Source organism: Larimichthys crocea, chromosome XV (genome assembly GCF_000972845.2).
Source record: "Larimichthys crocea isolate SSNF chromosome XV, L_crocea_2.0, whole genome shotgun sequence".
In the NCBI taxonomy this organism is placed as follows: Eukaryota; Metazoa; Chordata; class Actinopteri; family Sciaenidae; genus Larimichthys; species Larimichthys crocea.
This window is the reverse complement of record NC_040025.1, coordinates 116,296-135,048: the sequence shown is the minus strand read 5'-3', so window position 1 is coordinate 135,048 and position 18,753 is coordinate 116,296. Positions and strand designations below refer to the sequence as shown.

Genomic DNA, 18,753 nt, shown 5'->3' with positions numbered 1-18,753 from the left:
CTGTTTGAGATATTATACCTCATGAACAAGATTTTTTCTTTGCCAGGAGCTAAATCATCATTACCAACACATCTTGGTCATATGAGGTGTCATGTAATATATAATATACTGTAGATTCCCACTAGTTGGTTCGGACACAAATATGATATGCCTTCTTGCGTTGCTTTAAAAAAGTATCTGTATTGGTATCCGATTGCCCCTTTCATCATTCTAATATGGCCCACCTGTGTAAATATGAGTATGATTAGGTTAATGATTAGATAAAGCTACTTAGATTTACACAGGAGAAGAATAACTTCACACAACTTGTAAGTATTTGAAAAGTTTCCACTTCACACATTTGGTGGATACAACGCATCATTTGGAGTTGTGTTTTTCCTGGTTTGGTCTCCACTAACTGTACTCCACTAAATATCTTCTTAATGTCACAACATCAGAGCTTTTTAGTTGAAAACAGTCGTCTGTGTTGGAAAAGAGGTTGATGACAGAACCATGGAACAGGAAACATGCCTGAGAAGTAAAACAATCAACTAAAACAGGCTGAAAACCTGTTTTGTGGTTTGTGGTCACTGGGAGCGATGCCTTTCACATGAAGTGCTTTCATCTATTGTTGATAGAAAAATATTGATTAGCAGAGCTCTAAAGATCGTTAGACAATGGACAGCATGAAATTAGAGTGGTGTATTCACTGTAGCATTATGTAAGACTGCCAGTTCATTTGTGCATAGTCACTGCACATATGTGAGTAGGCCTCAGCAGTTCTGTAATGGGGTAAGTGGGGTACCATTACAGTAGTATGGTATCACTTCTTATGACTGAGACCTATTAGATACATTTAGAGGCTTTTAAAGAACAGATACATTTACGGAGCAATTTAAAGATGACAAAATGAACACAAAAAATCAAGCACATGCATAAATTTGTGCGCATTCTGCAAATCAGAACAAGACGAGCCAACTCAGCACAAACCAGTCTTTGAGTGTGGCTACTGTGTGTGCTGAGGATTCTGGGAGTTCAGATGGCATTGAGAATGAAGACACATTAGCAGTACATCTACACACGGCTTTACTATATGTGACACAGGTCAGTGCACCATGAATACACTTACAATATATACAGGTCATTGCACTTAACTATGCTGATGCTGAATGTATAAGGCAGCTACAGTAAAGTGTGTGTCACTGTCTTGTTTTATTTCTGTCGTTGATGTCTTCGTTAGAAATCATCATTCCTATTGATCAAATGTCTTTATATCAGATCAGTGTATCGGAGAAGAAAGAGAAGTATATGTTTCAAAACAGAGATATAGGAAAAGAATGAGAGCTGAAGGCAGAAAGTAAATGTCATGAACCCGTTTTAATGCCATGTTGAGCTGAAAACATGGTTTACCCCCTGAACCCACAGGAAGCCCCACAGGCATAGTTTCACCACTAAAACAAAGTGGTTTTATATAATAGAAAGCTGTGCCTGTGTGTGTGAGTGTTGTTACCACCCGTCTGCCTTTTACTCTGTATTGATTTGACAAGTCAGAGACCGGAAAGCCCGCCACAGCTTTAGAGAGTGAGAGAGAGCTAATTTCCATGTTTTATCTCAGCAGTAATGATACAAACTAATATATACAGACATTTTATAGGTCAGTGCACCATAATCAGCACTATTCAGTGTCTATATTGTTCACTGTGATAAATATAAAAAACAACAACAACTTGTCTTATAATATCTCACAGAATCTACAACTCTAATGTAAATAGTTATTTTGTCTTCATACATACAACTACAACAGCTACTAATTATGCTAAACTACAACTATTAACATACCACTACTAGTATTATAACTAATAAGAATATCTGGCAGCGCCCTGATACCAAAAATAACCTGTTTCCTTTTCTGTGACATTACAGTGCTACCACCACCACCTCTACAACTACCTGAATATTAGAGCTCATTACTCCTATTTTGTCTGTTTTACATCGGTATTAGGCGTCTGTCAAACGTGAAGATTATTTTAACGAGTGCAGCAGTGTAGTCTGTCTCTTAAAAAGCTACTTAAGCAGTCTACAAATGTACTCTGTCTCTTCAAACACACACTTTTCTTTATCCATTTGTAGGTTGATGTGATTCTGGGTGAGTTCTAACTTGCCTTGTTCATTTTTATGTACCGTTTCCAATTGTTTCAATTGTTTGTGAAGCACTGTAAGGTGCTAATCCAACTTTATCTTATACTAGTGTCATAAATACTATTTCTGCTGTGGCTATTCTTTATGATCCAATTAGTTTCTACCATAAGAAAACACTACACTGATGTGTAATGATTTAAAAAACACAAGATCTTGAAACATTTTGGGCTCTAACCCACAGCATCATGACCTCACCATGATCACCTACATTTAAAGTACATACTGGCCAACCACAATGTAGCACACTATACCACACTATAGAGAAACTTTTAACAGCCCATTAGATATTACCATTAGACGTACTCTCTATATCTTCGGCCTGTTGGGGGCTAAATGGTTCAGGTCGAGCAGGAAAGGAGCTTGACACACTTTTTTCTCTCCTCAGAGGGATGTAGAGCCAGATGGCAAGTTTCTCTACAGGATAGTTAGAGTCCTGTAACCATGACACCAGCTCTGGGACCAAACCTGTGAACCCAGCAGGTCTTTACATAGACTACATGTACATTTGAAGCTTATGTTAGCACTTAGCTGTGTTGTAATAGCAAATATGGAGCAACAGGGAGTTTGTATGAAATAATGTTTCTGACAGATCCAGAGTCTGTTCTCTGGAGAGACATTAATCTGACATTCTGCAGTGGTCTGAGCTCACTGAAGTTGAGAATATTAGGTGGCGTATGGATTGAGGGGGCCATGTCTGTCTAAGACCATAACACCATCGCATAGTTAAGTGCTTGACAGTTCAAGGCTTGTGTTAAAAGGAAAGTGGGCTGTCCCCACGGTTTAAGTAAATGGCTTCTGTTATTTGATGCAAATGGGTCAAAAACTGAATGTATTTATCTCTGGGACTTATAGAAAAGAGTCAGAGCGACAGTTAAACATACTGATAAGGTGTCTGTTCCTCAGCTTTCATTTATCCAGGATTTGCACACACACTGTAATTGCTTCAGTTATTTTGCATCAGCACATATACAGTCCATTTGATATGTTCTTTTCTCTGACATATTAATATGGTTTGAATGGAACGGTGTCTGCCGGGAACATTATGCACAGGGGAATATCATGACAGTGGGGATTCAGGCATGTAGGGCTGTCATGATGAAGTTTGCATAGAGATTTGCAGTTGAGCAGCTGCTCCTGAAATCTGCTTCCCACCTTTTTTTTCCTCCACCTACATTCTTTCTGCATAGATGTGACATGTCCCCTTACAACTTTTAAATAATACTGCGTTATTACAGTGGAGACAAATCGTGATTTTTATCATTATTAATATGACTGTCTGGTGAACAGCTTGAGTTACAGCGATTCTGAGGCAACAAACAAACTGCTGGAGATGAACCTTTTTGTAAGAGGGAACAGAGTGTCCAACCTCAAAATATTTAAAACTGGTTGCAGTTTTTGTTCATGTACAACTTCTCTTTTTCTTTAGACTGTCAAAGCACACCTATGCATTTTTTTACATAATCAAATCAGTTTCTTAGTCTTTTGTGGCCTGACATAGAAAGGCATAAAGCTTGCTATATATGTCACTTAGTTGTATTGTACAGGCTGCACTGATAGCATATTCAGCCTGCATAATGCGTTAAACTCAGGGAAAGGTTCAAATAAAATGTTCAAACTTCTGCCAGCATAAAGAGTTTCATCACAAACTACCTATAAAATGGTCTGGAACCATATAATGAATTGTTTGTGATAAAGAAGCAGTGACTTATTAAATGTCACAAACATGGAGAAAGTGTATGCATCTTTTTTTTGCCCCTCCATCTGCCTTTGTTACGCTCCAGCACCTTGCAGGATGTTTTTGTACTTTGTTTAATTAGAAAGCCTGACATTTATCCATTACATTTTGTTTCCCATTAGCAGCCTGAAATTCATATGGCTGGACAAAAATACCATATGCAGGGTAGAAACCAGGATGCTATTCACATTTTAATGAAACTACTGTAATAACTAAGTCTTTGTCCCTTTTTTTTAAAATCGTTAATTATCAAAACCGCCTGGGGTCTGATCAAGTTGATCAAGTCTCAGCAAAACTTTGTCTGCAAACATACAAGTAACAATTGCTTTACAGTCATTTAAAGAAAAATTTGATAAAAATACAAATTAGGACCTGGACTGTATTACTGACTCGAAGATGCACAAACAATGGTGTCTTAACCTTTCAGACACCAAAGGGCCGAATGCTGAATGGCAAATTGAAATATGTGTTCATAAATAGCATTTTAATGATTTGTTTGTGCTGGTCTGAGGCTCATTGAAAATGAGCTCAGCCCAAATCAGCCACCAGGGAGGAGTGAGAGGCAAAATGCAGGAAAAATGAGCAAAGAATCATCAACAAATTGGAACTTCCATGCTATGTTTAGCCTTGTATCATCAATAAATCATTTCAACATTAGCTTTACTACATTAATATGATTATTGCAAACAAACAAGATCACTGCAGAGAGACACAGTAATCAGGACTGTGCAGCAATTTACCTCAGATCTATCTGATCTGTCTGTTGAAGTCATACAGTGCTTTTTTTCTTCCAAATGTGATGGAGAACTTGAATTGGAGGACACAACTGGTGTGTCCTTTGTCGTCCGAAATTAGTAAATGACTGAAATAAACTGCGATTGGTTTATTACACTGTGTTGTGGATAATTTGATGGTATATGTGCATATTTTTCACCCATCTGGACTTCAGCTTTGGTCACGTGTTGCATTAAAATCACAGCAGATGTTTAAATTGTGTATTGAACTATGAAGTGAAGGAAAAATTACATGTGTCGCTGCTCTTTTCAATCGCTGCTGCTGTTGATTGATAGATAAGTGGTGCTGCCAGCATTGACGTTCTCTGTCTCTCTTTGGGTCAGCTTGGGTTGACCACATTTTGGTTCAGGTCTGGCTGTCTTTGGGTACCTTTCAGATCTGGGCTTGATTTCTTCCCCATAGATCTATATTTATTTTGGATAGTGACAGGAGGTAGAGACAGGAAAGGTGGAGGAAAGAGCGGGGAGGAGATGCAGCGAAGAGCCGGGGCTGGTGTTGTAAGGACTCAGCTTTGATATGTGGTACACTCTGTAAGGTGAACTACCAGGACACCTTTGCTTTGGATCTCTGATTCAATATTTGGCAATAGTAGAGCTGGACTGATAACAGGCTCTGCAGCTACACATGGAACATCTTCCATTTGTGGTTCAGTTTTCTCTCAGTTTTTCCTATTTGCTCTGAGGGAATGAGCTTGACTATGGGAGTTGGATGGTTTCATATTGTGTTACTGTCTAGAGAAGGAGAGCTGACACAACCAGTGCTGCCCCTGATTGAAAAAGAACATTTGTGTTCAAATTTTGCCTGAATGCAGGAGATTAATTTCTCGGTTTCTGTTTTGAGCATCATTTCTACAATTTCCATGTTGCAAACACTAATACTTGTAATTGAAACATTATTCAGTCGTGTGTACTCTCTCTATGTGTGCTTGAGTGAGTAGCATATACAAGTAAACATCACAGGAGTCCTTTTTGCTGCACATATCATACTGAGCAGACTATTACTGCTGCACTATTACCCCGCCCAACAGGAGCAATTGTTTGGAAAATTTAAATTTGGGACCTTTTCAGGCAACAGAAGGTCCTCGCAGTGATAGGAGTGATGAAAGCTGCCACAGACACACCCTGCCTCAGGTGCTGGATTAACTGCTGTGATTTACAACTGGGCTGAACTCACAATGTTATGCTCCAAAACACCAAATTATTTAACTCAGAAACAACAATGTCTCACCGCAGATAAGGTGGAGCCCTGTTCACAGAGCCTTTGGCACAGAAATGTTTCTTGTTTTTGCATGAAAAATAAGTAAAAGTGTGGTTCTGCTCTTTTCCCTGTTCTTTCCCCTCAACACAAACGTAATTTCTCGGTGGTTGCACGTTTGAGAGAAAAGATGAACCACAGCAGCAGCACAAACAGAAGACAAATGCATGATGGATGATGATGGCTGCTGCTGCAAACAGCTGCTATCATGTCACAGAGGTCAGAGTATGGATTTGTGTTATGCTGTGGATTTGCTTATAAGTACAATAGACACGAGGGTGTGTATAAATGTGATATGGGTTGAAAGTGAAAGTCTTTACAAGCGAGAGGGCTTTTTGTATACGAGTTAAGTGTATCTGGTTTAATGTAAAGGATTAGTGCTTCTGTCGGAAAAGGGTGGTTTAAACCATTATGTTGTTGCTGGGTGCTGTGTGTGTGTGTGTGTGTGTGTGCGTTTTTGCGCGTGTTGCCTTTTTCTACACTGTTCTACTTTGCCCTGAGTATAATGAGTGCTTAGACCTCAGGGGTAGAAAGGCTTTATAAAACAAACAGAGCGCAGAAATCAGCTGTCAAGCCAGCGCCTGGGCTGTGTGCGTGTGTGTGTGTGTGTGTGTGTGTGTATGCGTGTGTGTGTGTGTGTTTTGTAATGATGCATTCCCAATATTGTTAACGTTTGTGTTATTAATGTACGGCCTGCCTCTCTCTGTTTACTATCCATTTATTCACTTATTTATACTTATTGGTATGCAGTTGCCACTTGGATGTTTATACTCTGTCTCTCTCGAGAGTTGCAGTCATTACTTTTAGTTGACCGTGCATCAGACGGTCCTTTGTGCGCTTCGTTAACAACTTCAGACAGTTCATCTGTGTTTAAAAAGGGCAGCGTACTTGGGCTCTGTTCCTGATTATTTTCCTGACCTGCAGGCACCTTACGCAGCTGAAAACATAAAATTGCTCACCCTTTTCGTTACACTGCGTTTTGAGAATTCAACCTGCTCATGTCTTTTATTAGGACTTTCCGAGGTCGGTGAACACAGAGGAAAGTCAGGAAAAGGACAAACAAAGGGATGTGACAACGCAGTGTGAAATGGGATTTGAACCCATATGATTGTGGGTACATGGACTGTGAGCTTAATGGGCTGAAGGCACCATGACAGAGTTTAGTGTGTTTCACAGTAGCAGCATACGGCTTTTGTTCAGTCTAAATCCAATTTTACTGTTTAGAGGTTTTGCATGCTAGTTGTCATACATCTCCCCTTTCGGGCTTTTTTCCTTTTAATCCCAGCTCCTTACAATATCAAGAGTACAGACAGCTTGAGTCCAACTCCTAACCATGGCAGTGTCAATGCCATATGTGAATGACTGAACCATGTAGGGATTTGAACTCCTAACCCTGGCAGTGTTAGCCTTCATAGATTACAGAGAACAGGGAACCACAATAAATAATAAAGGAAAACAAATAGATGTTTGCTGAGAAAATATGAACCCATTCAGAGCAAATTTCAAATAGAAATTGATGCCTGTTGGTAAGATATGAACCTTGATTAATCTATGTAAAACCTACTTTCAAGGTTTTCCTCTGTGTAGTGAGAGGAAAACCTTGACTGTAATGTTATACAGGAAACATTTAAATGCTCTAACTGAATTGAATACTGATCAGATGCTTTTACAACAAGTTGCACCTCTGAGGTCTCAAGTCTGCTGTGTGAATGTGAATGAATTTATCACAGTGACTTTCTCAATACATTTCAAATTCTTGCACAGGCTTCAGAAGGAGAGTAAACAAGAAATGAATGTGGTTTCCAATTTTGTACTAACAGAAAATGTCACATTATGCACAATCATAATTATAGAAGTCAAACTTTACAAAGAGAAAGCTAAATGCTACATTTGTGTGTTTTTGAACAGTTTTGTGGAGTTTTTAGACACCATAATGAAGGTTTTTTTGGCTCTGACAAAGCTTTTCCTTACATCATTTTGAAATCACAGGCCATTCCTCCACAAACCACCTCAGTAGTGTCTCCAGACCTTATGATGCTCTGTGACTTTCTTGCTTTCTTTCCTCAAAGAAAAATGTCAGGGCTCTGCCTTGTGACCCATCCTCCTGCCCTCTATTGCAGCTTATAAAAATGTTTCTGGGGCTGTTTTCAGCTCCAGCTGTGGGCTTCTATTGTATGCTACTTTGCAGACTATTTCCGTCTGGATTTACAGGGAGCGAGCTTGGGATGCTCTGACATTCAAGAAGCTATGAGTGTGCTATTAGTCAGGCTACCTGGTGCAAGGAGATAGCACTGAACTCCCTCAGTCCTTTGAAACTCCAGGGACCGTATACCCACAAAGCATCTTAGAGCTGAAGAACTGATTGGAGGTCAGCTTCCCTTTCTCGACGCATTGATGTATACATATCCATGGGACCTCGCTGATGATTCTGGATCAGTGTTTATTCTTAGAGGCTTTATGCACGCCAGCCGCAAGCTCTCCACCCTCTTTGAAGTGCGGACACAAGAAGGGGGGAATGTTGGCTCGTAGCCCACAGGATCTGTGAAAGCTTGCAGAAGCAACTACGAGTTTTTATTCACGAAAAGCTTTGTTTTCCCAGGGTGCTAAAGATGCCAAAATAACCTTCCATTTGTGTGGTTTTGGGTTTGGAGGTTATTAATTTTTCATTGTTTGCATGCACGCTAACGCAGAGTAGCAAGGAGAAAGGGCGATGCATTAGTTATGACCTCCTGGTTTATGGACAGCATCTCCTGTTCTCACCTTTCACAAGGATTCAAAGTAATTCCACAATTCCTCAATGTCTTTATATTCCTCTGAGATGAACCTCTGGATTTAGTTCTGGATATGAAGAGCTCCCATCCAAAATGAAAACATCAGCCGTCTTACAGCTGTGATAAATTCTGACAAAATGAGTGACACCTGAGAGTCCCATAAGCTATGGTAGGGATTAAAAGGATAGAGAAGATTTATGTCATTGTGTACACACCTCTCTCTGTTTGTTGAGTGTGAGTGGTACGTATTGGTCACATCACAGTTTTTCTAAATGTTTCACATTTTGGGGCTTATATGTGCAGATATATTTCAGTTTGCTCTTAAGTGGCCAATTCATCAATAACTATGTCATATTTTTTTCCATTAATAAATAATTTGCTTCACTTTCTCTAAGATACATGGGTGCATGTGTGGTATAAGACCATTACTAGTGTTTATTTCATTTCAAAATGACCCACATAAGAGCTAGTATCATGATTGTTTAGTTGATAATGTTGTCTGACAGTTTGGAAACTAAAATAATTTAGGTGGAAGATGGATTTTCTTTAGTAACACAAGGAAGTCTTCAAAATGATATCCCTTAAAAGTAAAGCACCTTTGTTTGAGTTGTGCATAAAAGTCAAACTTTTGCTGAAGTAAGGAATCCCTGCGTACTATTCCCAACACTCTTTTCCTTACTGAGCTTTTGGTAAAATATGTGCTTCCTATCACAGCAGGAAACATTATAATTAGGTTCAGTGTTGGTACCAGCTTTTCGTGACAATCCCATGCTGTAACCACAATCCCCAGTTGGGTAACTTACAAAAAATATGGAAAACTTGGAAAATAATTTCTACTAAAATATTGGTTATGACTTTTGTACTTTCAGCAGAAATGTAATTATCATGTCAGGGAAAGATACCTGTGTAAAATCTGTAGCGGACCTCCGAGGAGGTGGTGGACCAAAGATTGACCTGGGCTGCTGGGAAGTGGGCAGATTTCGGTGGTTGTCAGTGCTTAAATGGCTTGAATTGTTGTTTTTTTTCCTTTTCTATTTCAGGCCTCCAAATAGCTTCATATGAGTGAAGAGACTAGCTGACACAGGTTGGCCAAATTAGCTGGATTGTAGCCAAGAAGAGAAGCCAAATGAAGACATTTTACTGTGCATGTTTATGTGTGTGTGCCAGGTTTACTGTCAGAATTTAATGGCTGCCTCGGGGCAGAAATACCTCTGAAGGCTGATAAAATCACTGTGAAGTTACAAACTGACATGGTAAACATGGCATTGATATTTAAGAGTATTTGGAGAAGTATTTGTCATTTTAGCCTGTTACATGATTTGTTGAGTTGTCAAATATTCCTGTTTGAATGTCACGGTTGTCCCCTGTGGGCCCTCTGGGAGCTTTGATTCAGAGGGAACATTTCCAGCTCTCTCTGAGTCACCAAAAGGAAGCGTAATATTTTTTTTTCTTACTAGAAAACAGTCAAGCGCACAGTCTGCAGGAGGCTAACATGGCGACAAAAAACATTGTGTCAGTGAAAAAAATAAACAACTTTACTGCAGATTGATTGTGTGTGTATGTTTGTGTGTTTGTGTGTGGGCCTGCGCGTGCCTCTATCTTTTTGAGAACTGTTGCTTTTGGAAAGGGTACATTTAATTATTCGAAGGACGGTTTAGATCTGGATTTAGCGTTGCAGAAATAGTTTGATATTTTAGGAAATATGCTTTTTTGTACTCTTGCTGAGAGTTACATGAAAAGATCAACACCACACTCATGTTTGCTGAGAGTTACATGAAAAGATCAACACCACACTCATGTTGGCATGTTAAATACGAAGCTAAAGCCACAAGGTGTTTACAAGGTGGCTTAGCTTAGCATAGAAATGTAAAAACTTTTTTGTTTTAAGGAATTAAATGCATGTTTTTACATTTAGTTTATTTTTTTGTACAGAGGAAACTACCAATTTCTGCCATATTCTGTAAACAGAGCCCCCTAAATCTTACACACTGGACTTTAACATGGAAATGTTTGGGATTGGACATGCAGATGTGATGACTGACGATGACTGACACAGTGTTAGAGAATCAGAGTTGAATATGTGGATTTGTGATGGACGTGTGTGTGAGATCGGCTTCTACTCCAGCAGATTATCCCGGCTCTTTTCATAGATCCCTGTCTCATTTCAATGACAATGGGAGATCAGCATCAATTACTGCTGCGTCTTTGCATCATGATCCAGAGGGCTGATAATAAAGCTGGCTTTTAACCCCCGAAGACGAGGTGACATTTAATTACTCCACCTAATACTGTATGGTATTTTAAAGTCAACATGTGACATCATGTCACCTAGCTTCTCATCCTGTCATCAATATTTCCATATAATTCCTTTCAAATGTTTCTTAATGATTTTCCGTGGGAGTTTTTCTCCTCTGGCCCTTCATAATACCACTCCTTCCTCTGGCTGTTCATTTATGTGTGTGTGTGTGTGTGTGTGTGTGTGTGTGTGTGTGTGTATGTGTGCTTGTGTGTTAGAGGTCAGCAGGGAGTGAGGCTCCTCATAATCCGGTAATCAAACCAGCTGCCACCCGACCCAACCCCCATCCCCCGATCCGCCCTTCACTCTTTTCTCTTTCCTCTCCATCTCTCCGTCTCTTTCTTCATTTATTCAGTCTTTCTTTATATTTCTGTCCAAATCTTGCTCTTAATAAGAATTACAAATGACTTATTCTTCTTTTGTCTGTTTTTTTTATTTATAATTCTTCATTACCTCCTTCATTTCTGTCTATTTTTATTTTGGAAACGCTTTATGTCAATAGGAAATTACAAACAAATTGCAAATTATGGGAATCAACTAACTAATTTACTTTGGAAAAACAATTTAATCAATTCATTCACCTCTGAAATGACATTTTACAACAGTATTAGCCAAGGAAAATAATTGGGCATCAATAATCAATCAATTCCTTTACAGTATGATTTGTGAATAATTATAGGGCTTCTCTCTCTTTTTGATTAAACCCTGGTTAAAGGCTGGTTCCCTTTCTCACTTCTCTCGTCTTTCTCCACAGTCTCTTTTGCTTCTTCCAGTTTTTAATAAACCTCCTTCACCCTCCGGTGCCTCTCTCTTTCTCCCCTCACCCTCCATCCATCGCTAGCATGCCCTTTTCTTTCTTCCTCTCATTCATTCTTTCTTTCCACCACTTGCCGTGCTCTTTTTGCATCAAGACCCCCTGTGTATTGTATTCTTACTCTTCCATTCTCTCTGCCTTATCGTTCACCCTACCTCACCTTCACAATGTCTCTGTGCCACTGCAGAAAATTGCCTCCTGCACTGCCGGTGTGGCCATGTGCATTTATATTCTTTTATAGCTTATTAGCCTGCTTGTCGCACCAAATTACTTAGCAATATACAATACAGCCCAGCACCGGACTGTGTTCCCAGTGTAGATGAAACGTGTCTCGTGTCTGTTGTTGTGGCAGATATTGTTCTGTTTGTGAGGGTTGTGACCTGCTGCGATTCATCTGAACTCATTTTATAGCGATGGCTTTCAGAGAAAAGGTGTGCTGTCTTGAATTTGTAAACAAAGCTGAATGTGATGAAACAGGGGAGATGGGAATGATGTTTTCTACATGGGAGCAGTCAGTGATAACTCTCTCCATCTCTCTCTCTCTGTGGCTTGTTGTTTATATATCATAAATCTCCTGTCAACCACATGTGACACCGTGGAGGTCTGCTGGAGAATTGACTGTGAACAGATGATGACTAAATATACAGATAGAAAAAGAGAAATACTGCTGGTTATGTGACAGACACTGGTATAGCTGAATTAAGTCTCATTTTACAGTAAGCAGAGGTGAATCGAAAAGTCATCGAATGATGACCATTACACAATCAGACCGTGACATATATGTCTAAAAATACAACCCAGATTGCAAATAACATGAGTTGTGGGGTTGTTGAATGAAAACTCTTATACTGAAACTGGAAAGTGCAGATAAATTCTTCCAAACTTTAGGTAAAGAATCCAGTCTGGCTGGATAACATAAGCTTCTTTCCCTCTTTTGCTCATTTTAAAGTTCACACTGAATTAACGTACGTAATCGTTGACAACTAGAGCCACAAGTTTGATTGAAACAGACGTTTTGACTTTCAGTAGCCTCCAGTATGTTTGTTCACTTCAGTAGCAACATAATTCCTCTTGGCATTGACTGTCAAATGTCATGTTCTTTGTTAAACACAAAGCGGTTTTGACAATTCATCCTTGATTTTTCTTTGTTTTTGAAGATGTGAATGTGCTTGTATGTGTGAGTCCTGCATGTACAGGTCTAAACTGCATATGTCATGATATTATTGTGATCTCTTCAACCTTTTCACTTCCTCTTTGTAACCCCTCCTCTCTGGCTTTACCTCTTCCTTTCTGCTCTTTGCTGTTTACCCCTGCCATCTCTGACTGTTTTCACTTGTGCTTCCCTCTTCATTTATCTCTCTCTTCTTACTCCTTCACTTGTTCACACCTATGTATCACTCTGTGTCCTCTTCCAACCTTCTCTAGCTCCTGCTCCTTCACCTCCTCCTCTAACCCTTTTGTCCATCTTCTTTACACCTCATTGTGTCCATTTACTCATTCACATTAAACCTTTTTTTCCTCTGCTCTCCTCTTTAACTTTTCAGATGGCGTCCACAGTATTTCAGCCCAGTGCATTCTCCGCGTCCTCATCATCACGGAGGACATGCTGGGCAGCAGTGTCACTGTACGCCTCCAGAACATGTCCCAGGAGCACTTCCTGTCACCGCTGCTGGGTAACTTCCTGGAGGGCGTGTCAGCGGTGCTCTCGGTACCTGTCGAGGATGTTTTCATTTTTAACATCCAGCCGGACCTTGATGCGGCGCCTGGTGGGATCTTGAATGTCAGCTTCTCCGCGGCATTGCCGGGTGGACTCTTCTTCCCCTCAGAGGCTCTAGAGGAACAGCTGTACCTGAACAGGCTGAGGCTGACGTCATTGACACAGATGGAGGTTAGTTCACATTTACAAGTACAAATACAAATATAAGATGGTATATAAGAAGACTAAGTGCTTAGTGTTGGTGTATGGATGTACTCTGAGAAGGTAACTAATTCAGAGTAATCCAAAGTAAAAAAAAATAAAAATGTTAACACGCATATCATGTTTGAAGGCTTAACCCATATTTTTTTAATATTCATAAGATATACATAAACAAATCAATAAATCATGAGTTCAAAATTTGGGCCTGCTGCTTGGTTTACAGCAACAACACTGATGATTCAAACTGATTTTTGCTGCATCACAAAACATTTAGTTATGAGTGTAGATTTAGTGATTTTCAGGCACATTGGCTGGACTGTTTACCATCAGGGGATGAGTCCAGATTCTTCTAAACCCAAAAACTTTTAAAAATGGACTTAAACCATGCATTTTCTTGCATATGACAGCTACACATTGCTTAAAAATGTAAAAATTGCAGACGAAGGATGGGTTTAGATTCAATATATATTCTGCACATGAATATTCCAGTGACTCAGTCGAGTGATATCAGATACCTTCTACCATTGCTACCAGACCTACATGATGGAAGTTTCCCATTGTAATATACAAAATGACTGAGTTAATCTCCATGATTTGGTTGCAAAATCATTACTGATGGACCTACTTGATATGTATCGGGTGTAGGGATGTTGGAAGTTAGTCACAGTTGGGGGTGCTGAGAGAAGGTCAGTCTAGATAATGAATTCATACTAAATGGTGCGTGATATTCATATTTTTGTTATAATTTGAATGGTTAGGATAATATATAACTCATTAACAACAATTTTCCACAGTTTGAGAACATTTGACACTATAGCAAACTTGAACACCAATGTCAGTCGAAGCAGCAACAGCAACAACACAGTCAACAACACAGAGATAATACATGAGACCTGCAGAAAAAGTAAGAGTGACAGAGCCTTGATGATCCGTGACCAGTTCATCATAGTTTATAATAATGCACACACAGTGATGACACTAGCATTTTATAGAGGAGAAATGTGTAGATAATGCAGATCTATTTGTGTTTGTCACTTTAACAGAGACCCCAGTCTGCAGTATAGTTCAGTTCATACACTTCACTGATAAACATGCATGCATTCACTGAAAATACAATATTACATCACTGCTGAACGTCCTGGCTAGGCGCTGCCCATGGTTATTATCCAATGTCAGTTGGTGCTTTAAAAGATTTATTAATCGCTGTAGAAAGTTTTAGGGCTCTCTTTCATTTTACTTTATGAATTTCTGAATGTGCATTTAAATATGAATTGATAAATTAATGTTTTAAATCCTTTTTATTTTTGTGAATCATATATGTGATTTATACACACAGAGACATGACCAAAGACATTATCAAATTAATATCAGATAACATTTAATGAAAAAAAAAAGTCAGTCACATGCCTGCACACATACGCAGCAGCTGGAAATCACAGTTCCATGTAATAATATGTGCAAAGCAAAAGTAGGAAGACATAATGCACAAATGCATCTCAAGTCACCGGAGCATATTGCATGTGAGCTGATAATACTACAATACAGATGCTATACCAATGCAGCCATATGGCTTTATGCAGCACCACACCGATATGACCACTATATGTTCTCATGCATGAAATCACACACACCTGGACACAGCATGCACATCAGTTACATACATGCATGCACACTTTCAGAGCATCTCTGCACACGCATGACAGAAAGAGATGTTTTCGATAGAGGAGAACAGATGAAACCCCATAGGAAGGAGAAAAGATTTATAAAGGGCAGAGAGAGAGCACAGCAGTGTCAAGAGATACATAGTTTAAGGCTGAATGTATGTGACCTTCTTTCAATGGGCACCGTCACATGAACACACATGCAAACTGAATTTATATCCCCTTATGTCTAAGAAGACACAATCCTGTGAACACATCTGACCCAATGACCTTATAACAGCAAACAGTAACAGTAGAAACCTTCTGGAAAGTTAAATTCAAAGCAAGCAACAAGCAAACAAGCTGTAAAATGTATGTATGTAAAAGAATACCAATAGCAGTATGTGTGAAATAGCTGTAATTGTACACAACCTGTTAATAAATCCAAGGAGGTGTTCCTGGGAAACCTGGGAAATGTGGAAAGACTGTAGGCAAGTCTATCATAAATGGTTTGTTTTATTAAGTCTCTTTTGTCTATGGCAGCCTGAGATAGTAATGAATATAGAAGTTTTAGCAAGCAAATCACATTTAAACAAAAAGTTATTATTATTAGAAGTGTTAGCTACTGTAATGTTTCAGCACTGGCATGATAACGTGTAACATAATGCTAGCATGCTAACATTAGCATGTCAGTATCTGGTCAATACTGGAGCTTAAGCTAATTACAGCCACATTAATGTTGTTTAGTTTAATTTACAGTAAGTTATATAAAGTATTTTTTTCTGCTTCATTAATGTTGTGTATTTTTTTATTTTCAGTTTTCCTCAGTATGCTAAAAAGACAAAAAAAAAACTCCTTTTTATTATTTTTGTGCTTTTGTGAATAAAATAATAATATATAACAATAAAATAATTTCCAATAAAACGTCTCTTCATCACTATAGAACTTTACCTGCTGCATACAACAGACTATTTCTCATGGCCCACATTTTGTTTGTAGCAGGTGTAATCAATAACGCTAATCAAGGCTGCAATCAAGTTAGGTGCTACGGTTTCAGGGCCCTGGTATTGGTTATGTTTTCCGAGTCATTTACTCAACTATTGCACTTGTTTAGCATTTCTAGGTACTTACAAGCTACATCTTTTTAGTATTTTGAATTCATGCTACTTTGCTCTTCTGGTTCAGTTCAGATAAATACTGTACTTTTTACTCCACTGCACAAACTGATTTTGTCTGACAGCTGTAGTTACTAGTAGCTTAAATTAATTAATTAGAGATTGCTTAGAAAACAATTAATATGTCTGGAATTAAAATAAAGTAAATTTAGTTGATAACACTCACTCAAGTAATGTTTAGTATATTTACATTGTCAATTCTACATTTTATGGGTCTGAATTCTTCTTCTACTAACTTGTATGGCTACTGGAACACCCACATTGAAAAGAAATAGCACAAATGTTAGTAATTCTGCATGTGCTATTACAAGTAAGATTGTGTGTTGTAAGAAGAAGCCCAGTGCTTGTTTCGGCTATTGAGAGAGTGGTGGAAAAATGTCCTCAACAAGAGACGCTGAGCAGTGAAAACCAGTGTAGCAGAAGCGACTCCATCTTCAACAGTAAATGACTGTGTACAGGTTAACACAGCAATAATGACTACCAGCATCTTTCCCCTCTCCTCTCTTCATCACTCCAGGTTCTCCCATTCGACGACAATGTGTGTCTGCGTGAGCCGTGCCAAAACTACATGAAGTGCATCTCGGTGCTGCGCTTCAACAGCTCGGCCCCCTTCATCTCCTCGCCCTCCATCTTGTTCCGCCCCATCCACCCAATCGCAGGCCTCCGCTGTCGCTGCCCAGTTGGCTTCACTGGTGATTACTGCGAGACGGAGATTAACCTGTGTTACTCCAACCCCTGCCTGAATGGAGGGGTCTGTGCCCGCAGAGAGGGAGGGTACACCTGCATCTGCCGTGAAGACTACACTGGTGAGCAGGGAGGGGAATGTGCATGTATTTGCGCTGTTATGGTGAAAATTAGGTCAAATCTCACCAGTTTAGCTGATTTGTTAGTTGAATTTGGATCAAATCTTATCACGTTTTGGAAAACCCACTGATTTATTTTTGAAAATCACTTAGACATGCAAGTTTAAATGTCGGTATGCTGAGTAATGTGGCTTACACAACCTCACACAAGTTAAAACCCACTTAAAAAGTATAAATTCTCAAACAAATATACAAAAGACGCAGCTGTAAAATCCTTAAAAACACACAAACATTTTTATGATGTAAAGAATTAAACACATTTTTAGATAGCTAAGGAGTGAGCCATCCCGCTTCCTCTGCATGCAGAGACAAAGTCTCTGAGTTAAACAATCAAGCATTTCAATTATTCTGAAATGTGAGTTTAGATCGGTGGCATAAGAGGATGTGGGGAAAACTGCAACTATGTATTGCACCGTTTACCACATGTTTGAGAGCAAGGCAGATAAAATAGGGTTGTTTTTCAGAGGCACAGGGATTGTTACAAAAGCCAGGAGCATCTCACTTGGGTGACAGCTGAGAGTCTAATAAATAATACAATTTGTAAAGGAGAAAGTCAAACTTGGCTTTGGGTATGTTGGAAAAAACCCCCATTAATGTTGAACCCTGTGGTGTAGGTTTTAACTCTACCCTGGTAAAATGAAACTGACTGACTGTGCTGTTTTGTTCATGTCCCACACTGACTTTTTGATTCGCTCTGTTTTTGCTCTTTTGTCATGTTGAGCTGAACAACATGAAAACACACACTGTGCCTCCTGGGAGAGCTTCCTTCTCTTCAGCTCTCTACCTGTTATTTAGTCTTTTACTCACACACACACACACGCGCACACACACACCATCCCCACCACGCCACCATAAACCCCTCACTCCTTTTTAATGTCACCAAACTAATTTGTTCCCTTTCACACACGCATTTCATTCTTTGTTACCTTTCCCAACTGTAGACTAATTTGCTGTCTCGCTCTTTGCCTCCTGCTGTGTTTTCTGCCCCTGCTGCTGCATTGCTTCAGTCTTCAAGCCAGTGAGTGGCTGTAGGAGAGGATAGATACTATGAATGTCAGTGTGTGTGTATGCCTGGGGGATATTTCACATTGCCTTTTATTTCAAAGCAAAAGAGAGCTGGAGGAGTGAAGCAACACTTTTCTTTCATGAGAGAGACAGAGTATTTTTTAAACTCCCACAGAGGCAGACAGAAAGAGAGATAAAGCGAGAGAAAGAGGAAATGAGCATTGAAGAAATGGAGGTAGAAAGAGACATAAAGTGAGTGGGAGGGAACGAGACATGGAGGGAGTCGGAAAAGTTTGAGAAATTGAGAAA

At 39.3% G+C, this 18,753-nt stretch overlaps 1 protein-coding gene across 2 annotated transcripts in view; it reads left to right on the top strand.

Annotated features, from left to right (window-relative positions):
• Positions 1–18,753, top strand: part of celsr3 (cadherin, EGF LAG seven-pass G-type receptor 3) — a 96,644-nt gene that overhangs the window by 10,009 nt on the left and 67,882 nt on the right. For both annotated transcript variants that reach the window (XM_019266029.2, XM_019266028.2), the window contains exons 2-3: positions 13,388–13,731; positions 17,094–17,382. In XM_019266029.2, the coding sequence (XP_019121574.2) occupies positions 13,388–13,731; positions 17,094–17,382 (633 nt within the window). The remainder of the gene's footprint in view (positions 1–13,387; positions 13,732–17,093; positions 17,383–18,753) is intronic.